Source organism: Silurus aristotelis (genome assembly GCF_946808225.1).
Source record: "Silurus aristotelis genome assembly, chromosome: 4".
Classification (NCBI taxonomy): Eukaryota; Metazoa; Chordata; class Actinopteri; order Siluriformes; family Siluridae; genus Silurus; species Silurus aristotelis.
The window spans coordinates 949359-966647 of NC_139577.1; the positions used below are offsets into that span (position 1 = coordinate 949359).

A 17289-nucleotide genomic window follows, 5' to 3' on the forward strand; every position below is an offset into this window, starting at 1 on the left:
GCGCACATCAAACAAAAAACAAAACCCTTTTAAAGTATTATAGTTTTGTCTAAAGCACAAATTTCTAACCACAGGTAAGTTAATTACCGGGTAATGCTTATAAGTTTGTGTCTCATATAAATCTGTACGTGTTTCAGAAATAAAAATTAGGTTGAATCACAGGATTTTTTTTAAGATCGTGTTTTTAATGGTTATGGCACAGAATATTAATAAATTATGCTTATTGACTGATCAAGAAAAGTAAAAAATATCTATATGTATATAATTTTTTTCACTCAAATCTGCTCTTAGTCCATTAAAAACTGCATTTAGTGTTTCATTCAAGTGCATCCCCTAGTGGGTGACTCAAAAATAGAACTGCTACTTATGCAGAAATATTGTTTCAGAAATCAGATATAATGCTAAGGATTTATTTTACCCAGAGGGAATTTAGCCTGAGAATTTCTGTATTAAAGCACAATTTTAACACCTTCAAACCACATGTGGTGTTCATGGATTTTGTGTGGATGGAGAGAGAGAGAGAGAGATTCTCAACAGAAAGAAACAGACATTTGTTAGCTATTAAATCAACATTGTTATGCACTCGTCAGCTTAATGAAGAAACATTATTTACAGCAGGCTTTTAAAATGGGCAAAGAAAACCAATGTACAAACGTTTCCTTTACACACACAATCACAGAAAATAATCTTGAGTCAGAAAGAAGAAGAAAATAGACAACTGATCCCAGGGACACCGATTGACTGACTTATGTTATTAAAATAATTTAGATTTTTAAGAAGCATAAAAATCTCATATGTACAAAAAAAAAAAAAAAAAGAAACCCTGCAGTTCATACTCCAAAACTTCAATTTGTCTGGAATGTTTTTTTTTTTTTTATCTTGTGGAACATTTTGGTCATCAGTTTTCATGCAGAAATCTAAAACAACAAATAAAACATTTGTTTGCTCTTCTTCTGCCTCAGTTTCCTCTTTTCACCGGCTCACCGATCAGTTCAGGGCACTGCTCTTCTCCCTTGGCAATTCGGTCGCACTTACGGAGCAGGTCGTAGTTTATTTTGTCAGTTATCACGCTGTCTTTCTTGTACTGTGGATGCTTAGCAACGAATTCCCTCATCCACTTTGCCATGGTCATCAGTTCTCCTGAGGGTGATTACAAGCATGAACAAGATGTTAATTTAAAAAGGTCCTATGGCAACACTTGAACATCAACAATGAATAAAACGAAATGGCTAGGAAAAAAAAATAAAATAAAATAAAAAAATAAAATACTGCGGCTTTGCAATTTAGATAAGAATACATAATTTTTACCATAATCATGTTGACAATCAGTATGTAAAACAGTGATCACAAGTATATGTAAATCATTTAGTGAACAATTCTGATTTATGTGACAAAAGGGGGCATGGTCAAACCCTGGTTTGTGAATGGGGTGGGGCCAGAGGAAGCGAGTGGTCACCCCCCCCCCCCCCCCTGTATGTGTGTAATAAATGCTCTGTTACAGTAAGCGAAGAAGATGAGAAAAAGATAAGGAAAAAATCCTTGAGAGAGAAAGAGAAGGCTGATTTTAGAGTGTTACTGAAAATTATCTTTTATTCCTATCAAACATTCTAGATCAGGGGTCCAGCCCTTTGTTACAGCCATCTAAATGCCAGAGACTTTTTTTTTCTAATTCATTTTTGAAATAAATTGTATTTGATCATAAAGGTTGCCCTTTTAAACAAAAATCTCCCTTAGTTATTAACAGAGGTCGAGACACCGATAGTTTCCTCCGATCTGCTGTCGTTACAAGAGCGGCCTCTAGCGGTAAATCACTGACACCACTGCACAGCGAGTGCTACATTACATTTATTATTTATAATGTATTCATTCATATTTATTTCCTTTAGCACAATTTCAAGATACTATTTTAACATGGAGTGTTATGCTTGTTTGTTTTTTATCCAGTACTCATTAATTCATTTATTATAATAATAAACCTTAGTTATTAACATAGCGTAATAATTTGTAGGCTTTACCCACCAACCAAACACATAAGTAAATAAATGTTTTGATACGCGTAGCAATGAAAAGAAAAAAAAATATGATAGTAATAATGCTTTTTTAATAGGTGATATATATCTCTAAAAGAAATGCTAATTTGACTGTTTGGTGCAGAACAAAAAAACAAATGCCTACGAATGCTAAATTAGTTTTTTGTGGTAGTCACTCCGGCCTGTGAAATTTTCAGTTCCAGACCAACCCGACCAGTCACAGAAAAAAAAGGTTTCGGGACCCCTGATCCAAGCACTTCTCTGAGTGACCTGACCATGACATCTACATCAAAGAAACCTACATTGGGTCATGTTGATTCATCTTTGTCATGTTCAGGACACGTGTGATTTTAGCATATGGAAAGTAAACTGCACATGGAGAAATAGAAGCGTAGCACAGGTATTTTATGCAGTGCGTACCCGATGCTCGCTTCTTAATGAGTTTCAGGTAGTTCAAGATGGTGCATCGTGTGTCCACATCAACCTCCATATTCTCCAGGTAGCAGTTCAGAATCGGTACAAGTCCCTGGAACACTCCCTCCTTTAAAACACGTTACAATAAACATTTACTTCAAGTGCAAAATCAGAACACGTCACACATAAGCCTTGATGGAGGACTGGCTGAAGATCTGCTCTTTACCTTGCCGTTGATGATCGTGTCAATGCTCATCAGAGTGTACTCCTCCTGGTCTTCGTCATTCTCAACGCCATTTTGGGATTCAAATAACGGGTTACAGCCTTGACGGATATGATTTTGGATTAGTAGCTCGTCAGACCACAGTAAGCACTTCTTCGTTTTTTCTCAGTATATCTACATGTAATCATTTCGATGAACATGTTCTTCTTTACCTTTATAGATGTCCTTCTTGAAATAAAACATGCTTTCTTGCACGGCGTTTCGTTTCTGGGCGACTTTCATGTTGTCATCAACCTGAAGAAATATGGTCATATTTTTAAACAAAAAATGACCAGTGTTTTAGTATTAGTAACACAAACGTAAAAAAAAACCAGACCTTTGACAAAGGAATGAGAAAGTCTAACTTGTAGGAAAGGATCACTCGTGTGAGGAGTACAATGAACACAACATACGCAGCGTTCTCAAAGTCGGTTAACTGAACCTGAGTAGGAGAGAAATGCTTCCGTTACAAATCAGCACACGCTACAGCTATATAAATATGCATAATTATTCGACTAGCATGCTAATCTGTCCAATTTAAGAGAGTTTTGACAAACCACATACCTCCATGGGCCGGAACTCGACTCTCCATCCTATGTCAGAATTTGGAGGAGGTGGTTTGAATCTCATGGTCTGCCAGTTAGTTGACTGAAGATTCTGTACCAAAAAAAAAAAAAAAAAAAAAAAAAGTTAATGCACACAGGAGGATATTTTTTTTTTTACTGCTTTGAAAAGGATCTACTGAAAATAGCATGCAATATAACTGACCACTTAAACACCAAGTACCTCAAAGTGATCCGATTCGTTCTCATCATCCAAATGAATCTTCTCCAGAAACAGTGAAAGTGGGTCACGAATAAAGAGGTGTGCGATGTGCTGGGCCAATAGTTTGTCAATACCTGCAATATTGCTTGTTATTAACATGAAGATTTTGTTTCAAAGGTGCAACAATGTAATGTAAAATTCAGCTTTTTTTTTTTTTATACCCCCATCCAGGAGCTGATTGTAGATCTCATCGTCTTTCGTCAATTCTATATCGTTGTATTTTTCCCCACAAAAAGAAAGGTAGCTATCGATGGAATCGTATCTTGACTTGTGGATCCTGAACTTGTTGTTTTTTAAAGGCTGTAAGACATGAGCACACAGGCCAAAATGCTTACATGGAATTTCAGAAAAGAAAACGTGGCTTTGATTTAATTCCATAGTTTGAGATAATTTTCAACAGATTCTGCTCTGACCTCCAGACCTCGTTCTTCCCGAGTTCTGTCGTCCACCGAAGCTGAGATAACGCCCCAGCGACAGTCGATATCCGACATGTAGCCATGATAGAAAGGAGAAGCAGCACTGAGGGCCATCTGCAAAAAGCGTAACACATTTAAAGCTACAGCTCAGTCTAAAAACGCTGCAATAAATTAGATCATCAATGTGTTCAGTCACGTATTAGTTTCACATTTTTTAATTATATGAAAGATGAATAGGATTTTTTTATTTTTTTTTTATTTAAACATCAACAGTTAAGAAACTTTCTCAGTAATAGATTCTGTTACAGGCCTGGGGCTGACAAAAAGCACAGATCAGTCACAAATTAAAAGAACACGTTGAACTTTATGCCAACAGCATTAACCTGTTGATCTGCATCAAACAAAAAATGTTTTGCTGTTGCTATGAACCTAAAGGTTCCACAACATCTACTTGTTCTTAAGATGTCTTACTGAAGTGAATGTTGGCAGACAAACAGACAACTCACCCCTCACTCTCACCAAACCTAAGCCTAATCCTTTATTGTTTCATGGCGTTGAATCTTAAATTTTATTGAAATAACATGTATATATTACAATAACAGGTTTACAATCTTCCCAGTTTGTTTTCTAATTACAAAAGACCAACATTCACTGAAGTGTTTTAGACCCTGTAATATTACTCACCACTATGGGGCAGAATGTGGCCAGCTGATCATAGAGGTATCGAGCCTCACTGATGCTGCAAGCTTGAAATGTGACCTGAATGATAACATTTTACAGTTAGAAAAGCTTGATAATTAATAAACAAAACAAACAACACTGTGATAAACTAATATACTCTATGAACAGCTTCACCTGCAGACAGCAGTTTCCCATTCCGAAGCCCATGGCGTCCATGTAGATGTGGTCAGAGAGGGCTGCGCTCGCCGCCTCCCCGTCGTCCTCAGGAAACGTCTCCACAAATGGATTTGGTGTGTTTTGATCTTTAAAGACTATAAAAGTAAAGAAGAGCCAACATTTTCCGAGACAATCGGGGATAGCGTTACGCCAGCACAGCGTCGACTCAGAATAATTCAAGCCACCTCGCTTTTGAACAAAGCATATCAGGTTCTCAGATGAACTTTATAAAGTATACATTGTATCTGTCTCCCTATACTTTACCAATCCTGCAGTCACATGACCTGCTTATTTTCTTTTTTTTTTTTACACTCCGTTTTCTCGAATTTTCGATAAAGAACATCACGATTTCTATAAAACTGCATCCAAATCCAACGTACATTTGTGCAGAGAACAAGTTAATATATGACTCACTCGGTACGTTGATGGCCACCTTCTCCCCCCTTCTGTGACGAATGTTCCTGGTCAAAGTGCTGAAACAGACGAATGATAAAACTCTTGATATATAGAAAACTGCACTAGTTTAGTCACAGTAATAATAACGCCGTGACTTTTAGACAGGTCAGAATTGTAGTTACATGCCCTCTTTTGAGAACAAAGTACATTATGTATATATTTAATTACATTTTCTTGATTAAAAAAAAAACTCCCTCCAGATTTACGAGGTACAATTCTCAGTATCCACACCCTTTGTGAAAACCAAATAAAACCTGCTGGAGGTGAAAAACCTGAAAGCGAAAAAAAAGAAAGTAAGAACACTGACCTGAAGCGGGGATGCCTGTTGATTGCTTCGTCAGGGAAGAAGAGAGACTTGCTCGCTCCTTTTTCAATGGGAGTTGGCTTTTGTTCTGGCTTTGTGAAACCTGGACAACCCAACCTGAAAAGCAGGGATTAGCTGTTAAATGCTAAAAGGCTGAACAAATGCATGACTCTAAACTGTTGAAACTAAACAATTTTTAATGTCTAGAGCATGTTTTATTATTACGTATGCGTTTAAACTTTTCTCTCTGGACTTATGGGTGATTATTTTCTATAATTATCATAGATGCAGCATTCAAATTCGTGAATTACCTCTGCATACACACAAAGATAACAATGATTTTCAGAAAGAAATAAAATAACTATTTGACTCCAGAATAGAGTTTCCAGTCATTATTCCAGTCATGCACATCATAGAATAGCTCGACTCAAAGACCTAAAGAGAACGAGTGCACCACTGCTGGTCAATACAAATGATTAGGAATTGCTGACTGTATGCTCCATGCTACCGAGGGAATGACGTGATGGTGCAGAGAGTCTCGTCTTTGTTGAGCACGGAGCAGCCCTCCCTCCTCCGTTTACCCATGTTGTCCTCTACGGTGTTGAACTCTGACATCGTTCCACCATAAGGCTGCCCCGGAGTGCCCTCAATCATGTAGCTGCCATACTCTGGTCTCCACAGGGTTGGATGGCTGCATAAATAAAAGAGGAAAAAAAACACAAACAAAAACTAAGACTTATCAACTCAGGGATCGGGTTTCAGCTTATCCCATATTTGCATCTGAGCACTAACAAATACACCTGTACACTGTGCATCAACACTACACACATTTGCATGTGCAGAAGAGTCTGAATTATGTGTAGTATTAGGGGAATAGCATACTTGCTAGTTGTTCAACAGAGAGGCCATAATAAAGTCATTTCAACTTCTCTACTATAAACTGGGTCGGGCTCCATCTCTCTTTCACATGCACATGCCTGGTGCAAACACAGACTTGAGAATGGGTGACTTTTAACACCCTCTAACACCATTTTTACAATTTTATTTATATATTAGCATTTACCTAATAAAAAGCATGCATCAACTAGTGCATGAAAATGTTTTTGAAAATAGGACAATGACAAAGGATTCTTCTTCTTCTTAATGATCTGACATTTCAAAAACTGAATATTCAACAAGATGTTGAGTTACTGTTTGTAAAATTAAAACCCTGATGCAGGAAATTAATATTCTCTCATAACGAGCAACACAAGCTACGATCTTGCATAGCAAAGGGCAGTAGTGACTCACTTAGGGTTGGCATTTTCCCCCTTTTCTTGCAACGTTTCCAACACTTCATTTCCATTCAGAACAAGACAAGCCTTTTCATTTTTTTCATCCAGTTCTACCAACATGTACTCCACCTGAGCAGAAAAAAACAAAACAGGAAGTGTAAAACAAAATACAAGCACAAACTGTGAGTTACCTTTGTTAAATGATACACAAACAACATTGTTCTTGGACACCCTGATTCAAAAAAACTTTATAAACCACGGTACGGGACACCACCTAGGGCTCTTTCACACATTTACATTCCTAATCTGACCCAAACATCGAATCCATTGTTTGGCCAGAGGATTAATCTAAAACTAACAACATTCCAATGCGTGCTCAGCAAAGCGCCCTGATGATACCTTGCTGTATGACAAAATTGACTTTGACCTTTCGTATTTTATGAACATGTTCAACTTACAATTAGTACTTGTTCAGTAAAAAACGACATCCTGTGCATGACATTTTTCTGCGTTAAGCTTCTGGAAACAATAAATTGGAGCTGGAATACTTATCCTACGTACATCGAGTACCACATGAAAAGTCGTTTCTTGAAATTGACTTGCTGGAAACAGGAAAAATTTGCAAGAGTAAGCAACTGACTGACTCAGACATTAGCTACATTGTGATGTCTGGACTACTGGGGTCAGAGCATCTACAAAACAGTAGGTCTTGTGGCATGTTCCTGAAAAGGCACGGGTAAGTTTCTAACAAAAGTAATCCAGGAAGGACAAGTGGGTGAACCAGTGACAGGGTCATGGCTGCCAAAAGCTCACTGCAAGGAGCAAAGTCAAGATCCCACAAAAGATCTACTGCATCACAAACTGCTTAAAAAAAAGTGATGCGCCTTTGATAGAAAGGAATCCGAACACACAGATCATCGCAATTTAGGCTGTAGAGGTTTGCTTAGCTTTAGAGCAGCAGGAGCCCTGTACATTACCGAAAGCTCCTACAATGGGCACATGGGCATCAGAACTGGACCAAATGGTGGCCTGGTTTGCTCAATCAGGTTGTCTGGCATCACGTTGACAAATAGGCCAGGCAGGTATCATGGCACGCCTCATGGGTTAGAGTCCACGTCTTGACGAATCGGAACTATCGGTGGCACAAGGAGGACTTGCACAATATTGCACAGGTGATAGCCGAACGAAAGAGGGTGCTTTCTTTCGGCTGATTTTTGAGCATAATAAACGGGACTAAAAAAACATAAAATAAAATAAAACATTACATCAAATATGACATGTATGTCACAAATTCTAACACACTGATACATACAAAGATAGATGGATAGTAGTGCTGCACGATTAATCGTATCGCAATGTCAGCTTGTGCGATTGTTGCGATTTAATACATTATTTAATAAATAAGTGCATGTATGGACACTTACTTCTGATATGTGAGATTTTCCATGCCATTAACAAAAAAAACTAACAAAAAACAAACGTGTACTAATGTGGACATCGACACTGCAGATCGACACTGAACTGGTAGCCAAAAACAACGCTAGGTGTTATATGGTGATATTTTAGCTTTAAGATCACCAACCCTGAGCAGAGAGGAACTATGTAAGATTCACTAACTCAAAGTGGACTGGACATTTCCTCTCTGACCTGCCCCTCCTGCGAATTCATTTACTTACAGTAAGTCTTCCTTCAGTTAATAGACACGGGGCTTTAAATATTTTTATTATTATTATTATTATTACTACTACATTTCTTCAAGTGGGCATTCTGTTTGTCCACTTGATGAAACAAACTCTTATCAAGTGGAAAGTCAGTATGTGTAACATATATTAGTAGTCAATGTTAAAATATAATAATAATAAAAGTAGTTAATGCCCCGTGTCTATTAACTGAAGCACGACTTACCGTAAGTAAATTAATGAGCAGGAGGGGCAGGTCAGCGAGGAAATGTCCAGTACCTAATTAAACTAATATAGTCATCACGCTAAACCAGATGATATCTGCTACATCTCCATGGTTGCGCAATGAGAACCGGTGTTATGCGCTAAAATGCTCCGCTGCCACAGACTGCCCCCACTTATCTCATAATTATGAGATCCTTTCTGTGATTTTTTTTTCTCTGTGTGAATGCAATGTGCTTCCGTACTCCCGCATTATTGACAACAGTGATCACAACAGGACACTTTACACCCCAAATCGTGCAGCCCTAAAGAATAGACATACAAACAATTAAACAGATACAACGTTGTTATAGCAAAGTACAGACAACGAAATGCATAAAATGTTTTTAAATCTACCAGAAGTGAAAACAGCAGCATTGTGTAAACTGATGTTTATAAACGCACTTGACATTAAAAAATATATGCTGAAGCTGTTGAGCAAGTTTACTAAAAATGTGTGTATACATACACATTTGTGTCTGTCTGTCTGTCTGTGTGTGTGTGTGTGTGTGTGTGTGTGTGTGTGTGCAAATGCACATTTGCATTTACATTTACGGCATTTGGCAGACGCCCTTATCCAGAGCGACTTACAACTGAGCAGGGGAGGGTTTTAGGGCTTTGCTCAAGGGCCCAGCAGTGGCAGCTTGGTGGTGGTGGGATTTGAACCTGTGATCTTCTGATCCAAAGCCCAATGCCTTAACCACTGAGCTACCACCTCCCTAGGGTTAGGGTTAGAGATATAAATATATATATATACATATACATACACACACACACACACATATATATATACATATATATATATATACACACACACACACACACACACACACACACACACACGAGCTAATACACTTTAAATTGGAATTGTAAGTGTATTATAACACAGTTATACAGATCTGCACCTGCTACAGGCGCCATCCACAAAAGCCTCCCTCCCCTACCGTAGGGCACTCGTTAGGGCGCATGGTTTTTATCACTGCAGCCGGTATGTAGTGCACATAGGACAGGAAGAAAAGGGGCGTATTAGCCACTGACCTGCAAAGCTAATGGTGCTGCCGTGTTAGAGCCGGATAAGAGCTAGACAGCGTGGCTTCCGAGTTACATTACTCTGTGTGTGTGTGTGTGTGTGTGTGTGTGTGTGTGTGTGTGTGTGTGTGCGCGCGCGCGCGCAAAAAACACCTCACACTCACCTCATCACCCCATTTGAGCACGTCCTTCTGCCGGTCTTTGACCTTGTTGTAGATGTTAAGGAACTGAACGATGCCGTGTTTCCTCACATGGTCGGCGTACTTCTTCGTCTCGCTCCAGTTCAGTGGGGAGCCTTGAGTCAGCAAGCCCATTAGCGCGACCGGCGGAGGCTTTACCCAAACACACGCACACACGACCTCCTTCAGGAAACTCACCGCCACACGGCCGACTCGATCCCCGGACCTGGTGCTGCTGAGGGACAGAAATAATACGGCGCTGAGGCAGAAAGAAACGCGTCAGGACCAGACACGACAGTGAGAGCAGGGGTGAGGGGGGACGTGTTAGCCTCCTAGCACGGAGACTGTGTGTGTGTGTGTGTGTACGGGGCCTTAACGGTATTTTTTCATGGACGGTAACGGAGAGCAGTGAACGCGGGCGGGGGTTTACCGGCTGAGAGCTCCTCGCGCTCCGTCTCGTGCGCGCTGCGAACCAACCGACTGAGGGAGGGATTTTTTTCCCCTGTTCTTCTTCAGCACCGCGCGAGACGCGAGGTCGATCACGTGACCGCGCGCGCAGCAGCTCTGAGGTGCGTCATGTAATGACTCAGCGATTTCCCGCCTTTCTCCCCTCCGCCAGGAGGCGGACTGTGTTGCCAGGACAACGGAGCTCGCGCCAGAGAAAAGGCTCATCGTGACTCAGCGAAAAATGCAAAAAAATAAGTACACACACACACACTATATATATATATATATACACTAAAGTGTTCTGTATGACAGCTGTTCATCTTCTTGTTCTCTTCATTTTCTTCATCATTTTTTCATCATCCTTTTTTGTCTTCTTGTCTATTTCATTACCTGCTCCTTTATTTTTCATAATTATCTTTTCGTTTTATTCTTCTTTTTCTTCATCATCATCTTCCACTCCTTTTCTTTTTCTTGATCTTCTCTTCATCATCCTTTTCGTCTTCTTTTCTATTTCATTACCTGCTCCTTTATTTTTATTTTTCATAATCATCATCATTATTTTCTTCTTCATTATCTTTTTCTCCTTTATCATCATCTTCATCATGTTCTTTTTTTTCTACTTTATCATCACCACCATCTACTGCCAGTTCCACAAGCACAATGTGTCCTAGTAACTCACTGCGTTATCTCTGTTGTACATTGTACTTGGACATTCTGATTCAAAAGTTTCTGAACAGCGGTTTGGGACACCACCAAGGGCTCCTTCACACATTCTCTTCTTTACTCTGACCCTGACATCCAGTCCATTGTTTGGCCAGAGGATTAATCTAAAACCAACAACATACCAATGTGCACTCAGCAAAGTGCCCTTCTTCTTCTTCTTCTCCATCATCATCTTCTTATTCTTCTTCCCCCAAGTTAACAATTAACCACCCAATTAATAAAGTTTTCCCTCAAATTCATCTGCAAAATCAAAAGGTTTTTATAAGACTTCTTTCTGTTGTGTTGTTTTAATTAACAAAACGATGACCAGAGTAATTTGGAATCCATTCCTATTTTCCCTGCTTCTAACACATCAGCTCTGAGAACTTTGAGAGCTTTGAAGGTTCATCGTCCTCCAAATATACCTGGCAGGTTGAAAATGTATTGAGGTCATGGGTGTTACTCATGTCACCTGTCCGAGGTGTTTTAGATTCCTTCATCGGTTTCCAATTTATTTTTTTTTTCAGAAATTCAGATCATATAATTTTTTCATTTTGACAATCAGAACTGTCATTTTGCACATCATGCTTTAATTCATAATATCATGGCGTCAAATGGCATATCCTGAAGAAGATGTTTATTTGACTTTGTGAAAAAAAAAAGCTTGTTCTGATTAGCTGCCAAAACCAGGCAAAGAACCGGTTTGACCTTCTACAACTTTCCAGGAGCTTATGTCAGGCAACATTTGGGAATGCCTTTGATTTGATTGATTTTGAATAGAAAAAAATCAAAGTTAGCTGCATTACTGTAAAAAGCCAGAGATGATTTGCATTTGAGTCTGTGTGTAATATTTTTTAATCAGGGAATTGAAACTACTGCAAAAAACAAAGACAGGAAGACATCAGCGGGATTTTATAGGAACCTTTAATAAATACGCAGAACTTGGTGCATGTACAATGAATCAGCATAAATACAAACGTTTCTCTTCTCAAATCAGTCACATTTTAAAAACACAATGACGTTGTTGTGAAGTTTGTCACATTGTTCAGTTTCCAAGAACCGACGGATATTTTAGAACATGAGCTGCTGGTAGGAATAATCAGAACTCTGTGTAATCAGCTCAGGCACATAGCTTCGATTCCATTAACCGCTTAAAATCAATTTCACAAAACACACCATCCCTGTTGAGCCTTTTCAACTTCCACATGGACTTTTCCAACGCTTCTTCTGCAGGTGATTATTTTAATATTTTAAGTGTCGGATGGATGAAGTAAACTGCTTAACACCATAACACCTACTCCGGGCAGGTCAGGACTAGCGACATTAAAAAGGTCAGTTTTTACCACCTTTACGTATTTAACATATAATATGATTAGCTTATGGCCTCACACAGAGCTGTATTTATTAAATAGTGAGTCATAATTAATAAAGAATAATTTTCACTTTCAGATAATCATCTGTAATTGGCTTCACTGGAACTCGGTACATAAATATCATACTGTTCTGACTTCGGATCGCGATCCACATACTTCCTGATGTACCGCCTTCTATGGTCTAACCTCAAAAGTTATTGCAAAAGGGCTGATGAAATCGTTATTAGCCTTGGCCCCGTTTCAAAATGTGATTGTTGAGCGAATTAACGACTAGATATCTTGTTTTTTTCACCGTAAAACAAAAATCTTAAAGAAAACTTAATTGTATATCAACCTTATTCATCCAAAAATTCAGCACATTGAACCAAAGTTTCACATTTGCTTCAAATTGCATAACATGTTCTTTGAACGTCGTATAATCACCAAAATGGCTTTCTTTTGAGCTCGCTTACTAAAATTAAAAGCTAATAAAAAAAATTTAATGATACGTTTTTGTAAGAAATGTTAAATTTTATGTTTTTTTTATTATTTTATTACTATAAATGTGTATGTTGGGCCTGAGTGTGAGACGTATTTCACAGTTGTGAGGAAAAGCTTCAAATATATTATGCATTATCACTTTAGCTATGTTCCCCTATCCTCTCTCCTATATACTGACCGGAGCAGACGATACTGAGCTGGCCCTGGACTCGCGTGTTTTACGGGTGGGGACGGTGAGAACACAGCATGAGATGCCTACTGTAGCCTCAGGCAACTCATCGTCCTCAGTCCATTCATTGAGGTCGGGGTTGAATACCTGAATGCATTTCTTGTACTTCTTCTCCACCTCGTTCCATCCACCCAGGAGGTAAATTTTACTATTTAGTGTGGCCACGCCTGCTGTGCTCACTCCTGTGTGCAAAGGGGCAACGTAGCTCCACTGGCCTGAATGAGGGTTGAAACATTCAACTGGCAAGACATCAACCCTCTCCCCACGCCCTCCAAGCTGGCTACCACCAAGAACATAAGCCCGATCACCAACAGTGGTGGAACAGTGCCAGCCTCTTGGAGTGCTCAGGCTGTTTTTATCCTGCCAGCTATCTGTTGATGGGTCGTAGGAACACACAGCCCTGGAATAAGCATTATTGATATAACCTCCAGTTACCAAGATTTTGCCATCAATGACTGTGCTAGCATGACAGCATCTTGGGACCTCCATTGGGGCTTTCAGTTGCCACTGGTTAGAAGACGGGACATAGCACTCGACAGAAGCCTGGCAGCCATCAGAGTTACGTCCACCAACAGCAAACAGGAGACCATTAAATGTGTTGATGCTGAAATGTGTACGCTTTTGAATCATGCTAGCCAGATGGATCCATGTGTTAAATCGAGGATCATATCTGTGTGGGGGAAAAAAAAAACATGCATATGCTCAGCCATCATGACATTTCTAAAAAGTAGCAGGAACACAACAGGAAAAACATATCTACCTGCAGAAATTGCTGACAGCATGTTTTGCTTGGTTCCTAGCATCATTCTGGTCTTCACCACCAGCTACGTAGAGGAAGCCATCCAGAACAGCGACACACTGATTGAAGCTCTTTGCAGGCATCTCAGTCAGCCTGTTCCAAATGTTGTCCTCATCCATGTAGAGAATGTCCCTGCTGAGGGACTTTTCAGTCAAGGCAGGTCGTCCACCCACAGTAAGCAGCACTTTTTGTCCACCACGGACCTTGGTTCTTCTAGACTGCAGAATGTTTTGTTGGTATGGCAACAAGTGGTAATTCATGGCGTCCACCAGGAGACGGTGACACTCTGGGTCTTGCATCATCCTTGGAACCGTCTGCACATAGCTGACCAGATCCTGAGGTGTTATGGTGCCAAAGCGAATGTGCGTCAACAGGTCGGGCGCGTACTTCAGTCTCTTCTCGTCGAAGTCCAGCCACTTGATGGCAATTTGAAAGGCTGTGAGCTCAGACGGCAGCTGCAAGGAGTCATCTGTCAAGAAGTCGCTGATCTGCTCATAGGTGAGCTTCAGGAATTGTTCCATCTCTGAGAACTCGATAAAATTCTCACGCATGAACTTCTGGGCTGCCTCCTTGGTTTCTTTCAGGTGGTATGTATCGGCGATGTTGACTACATACATACAGTTTTCTACGCTGATCTCCTGCATTAGGAAGTCGCTGCACATCTTGACCAGGGTGTGAATCTGCAACAGCATGGCTGCTGAAATTGTGCTGCCAATGGTGTAGAGTGACAAGGTCAGTTTTCCGGAGTAGGCATATGTGATCGCCGTGGCCAACCCAACTGGGGAGAGCTCATTGAGGTCGATCTTTTGAAGGGACGGATCCTTCTTGAGAATGTTATGGATGTGCTCGCTACAAGATGCCATCACGACTTTGTGCACATCAAACGACTTGGACTTGGTTGATATGGTCAGATCACACAGGAAGCTGTCTTGTCTCATGTTGCTAAGGCCCTCCAACAGGTTAGGGGCATAGACTGGGTCATTGACCTCTGTTGAGATGCAGTTAAAGCCATTGCCACCTTCCAGGAGGGTGTTGAGCCCATTGATTTTATTGACTGGACTGTCTTCCACCATGATTGTCATCTCATTGATGTCTGCTTTGTTCTTTTTAGCGGCCTTGTTCTTTTTGGGTGCCATGACTGTAGCAGAGGGTCACAGCCCAGACCTTTAATGAGTAAATGAAGATTTTTTATATTTATGATGATCTTTGACGACATAATTGCTCTCTAAGAACTACCTTTTATTTCTGCCATTGTAACAGCTTAATTATGTATATCTTTAGCGTGTATTTATAAACCGGTAAACATGTACCTTTAAATGATTTAAGGGAAAAGGGAAAAGCTAATGAAAGGTACACCTTATGTAGCATCCCAGATAAATAGTGGCGGTACAAAACATGTTCTCAGAGACAACGAAAAGCCTTTAAAGAACAGCATGTTTTGAATAAAAATGATTTTTTAACCTGAAATACTCACTTTGCACATTTAACTTTATTAACTTTATAAAACATGATATCTAAGAATACCATTCGTTCTACATTTTTGAGCAAAAAAAAAAAAAAGTTGAACGTACTTTTTTAAGAGCTGCTATCACAAGATATTGTGCATCAACATGCCTGTCTCTGCATCTGTCACAGTTTATCACTAGCGAGTCCAGGAATAGCAGCAGCAGCTCTGGATCGTTTACCCTAAAGGTCCTTTTATAGGCTTTGTGTCACGGCCTACAACCTCATGCTCACACTATACCTGTTTACGCACATCTACAAATCTAATAAATGTTAAATGACTGCAAAAATACATTCACCAAGAAATAATAAATACTCAATATAAAACAGATATTTTGTTTTACGTGAAGTTACTCTGCCATCCGTGAGACTGTGTGCCAACATGCACAAAATGGTGATAGTTTCTCTAAAAACAAGAAAGGACATTTATTTTTTAATTTTAACCTCAATCTCATTCTGTTTTACTCACGAATGAATAAAAACCTCTGAATTTATCAGCCCCCCAGACATACACTTAAATATGACACAAAAAGAGTAGAATACCAGAGATCATACGGATATCTGCATCTCTTTAGAGCATTATAAGCAGGTATAAATGAAGAAGACACTTCCATCTTACCTTTGCGGAGATGAAGTGGGTGCCGGTGAGGGAAGGACTCACAAGTCCACGTTGGTGTGCAGGAGAAGAGACACACAAACACACACACACACACAGAATGAAAGAGTGAGAGAGACTCGCTGTAGTGGTGGTCAGGAGGTCTGAGATGAACCCCTCCTCTCACTACTGACAGAGAAGAGGTGATTGAGCAACAAGGCTCCTCTCTATTACCCTTAATACCCACATCCCCTCTTCCAGCTCATTCATAGTGTGTGGTATGGTGTACACACTAACACATTCTTGGGAAAACACACTTGAAAATCTTGAAACAGACATGAATATATATAATGTTTGGGAAATAATAAAACATATTCACTAGCTAACTGAATTAAAAAGTTTAGACAAACATTGCCAATATGTACATTGTCAATAACTGAGAATAATGAGCAGTATGATTTGCAGTGTTGATGTTATCAGTGTTTATACATCATTTGTGTTTCAACTATACTATTATAAGTTAGGGTTAAATAAGGGAAGGAATACTGGGAACCTTTCGTCGACACACTTCATTTGCTTGGCATTAGTGCATAGCAGTGTGCACACATTTACAGAATCTGTGTTTATTCCATATCTAAAAATACCCGAACTCTACATTTATTACAGCAGTGTTTATAAGAAATATGTCTACGTGCGGTTAATATATGATCTTCGCATTTTGGTAGGCCTAGAGTAAGATCCATTTGTCTTGAAAAAAATTAACCTCAGATCACTTTTATAAATTAAGAGTTTAATTTTAATTTATCAAAAGTGTAGATCTGAAATAAATACTTTAAATAAGTATTTAAATAAGAAAAATGGCTGCAATCTTTATATCAATGTTACCTGACCACACTTATTGTAGATAATATATTTTTTTTTAATTTTTCATTTAAAACCTATTTTTTTTTTAATTTATTATTAGACAGACACTTAAGCTGTTTTGTGACTAATTGTGCTTAAGCGTTACAGCGTTTCCTGCGCATGCGCACATGCAGGGTAGTTCATATATACAGGATTAATTAAAATTTTTATGACTTGTATTATATAAATAAAAAATCTACCGCCTGTCCTTTTGGAATCATGTACCGCCAAT

General features: G+C 39.3%; 2 protein-coding genes across 3 annotated transcripts; both read right to left on the bottom strand.

Annotated features, from left to right (window-relative positions):
* Positions 1 to 293: 293 nt before the first annotated feature.
* gclc (glutamate-cysteine ligase, catalytic subunit) lies at positions 294 to 10620 on the bottom strand. Of its 2 annotated transcripts, none has more exons than XM_083540650.1 (17): positions 10457 to 10620; positions 10012 to 10258; positions 6895 to 7007; positions 6113 to 6295; positions 5608 to 5721; positions 5259 to 5317; positions 4803 to 4939; positions 4632 to 4706; positions 3945 to 4061; positions 3693 to 3831; positions 3493 to 3605; positions 3271 to 3363; positions 3044 to 3148; positions 2880 to 2961; positions 2671 to 2768; positions 2451 to 2571; positions 294 to 1140 (listed from the first exon to the last, which is right to left on the bottom strand). In XM_083540650.1, exons 2-17 carry the CDS (start codon positions 10159 to 10161, stop codon positions 959 to 961), a joined length of 1881 nt encoding a protein of 626 aa, XP_083396776.1. In that variant the 5' UTR covers positions 10162 to 10258; positions 10457 to 10620; the 3' UTR covers positions 294 to 958. The 2 variants fall into 2 exon arrangements, with proteins under 2 accessions (XP_083396776.1, XP_083396775.1); XM_083540649.1 differs by having other exon boundaries at positions 10012 to 10261; positions 10457 to 10605.
* Positions 10621 to 12081: 1461 nt separating this feature from the next.
* On the bottom strand, positions 12082 to 16360 carry klhl31 (kelch-like family member 31). The gene is made up of 3 exons (XM_083540656.1): positions 16179 to 16360; positions 14018 to 15220; positions 12082 to 13927 (listed from the first exon to the last, which is right to left on the bottom strand). The coding sequence occupies exons 2-3, from the start codon at positions 15190 to 15192 to the stop codon at positions 13195 to 13197; spliced, it is 1908 nt and encodes a 635-aa protein (XP_083396782.1). The 5' UTR covers positions 15193 to 15220; positions 16179 to 16360; the 3' UTR covers positions 12082 to 13194.
* Positions 16361 to 17289: the final 929 nt, after the last annotated feature.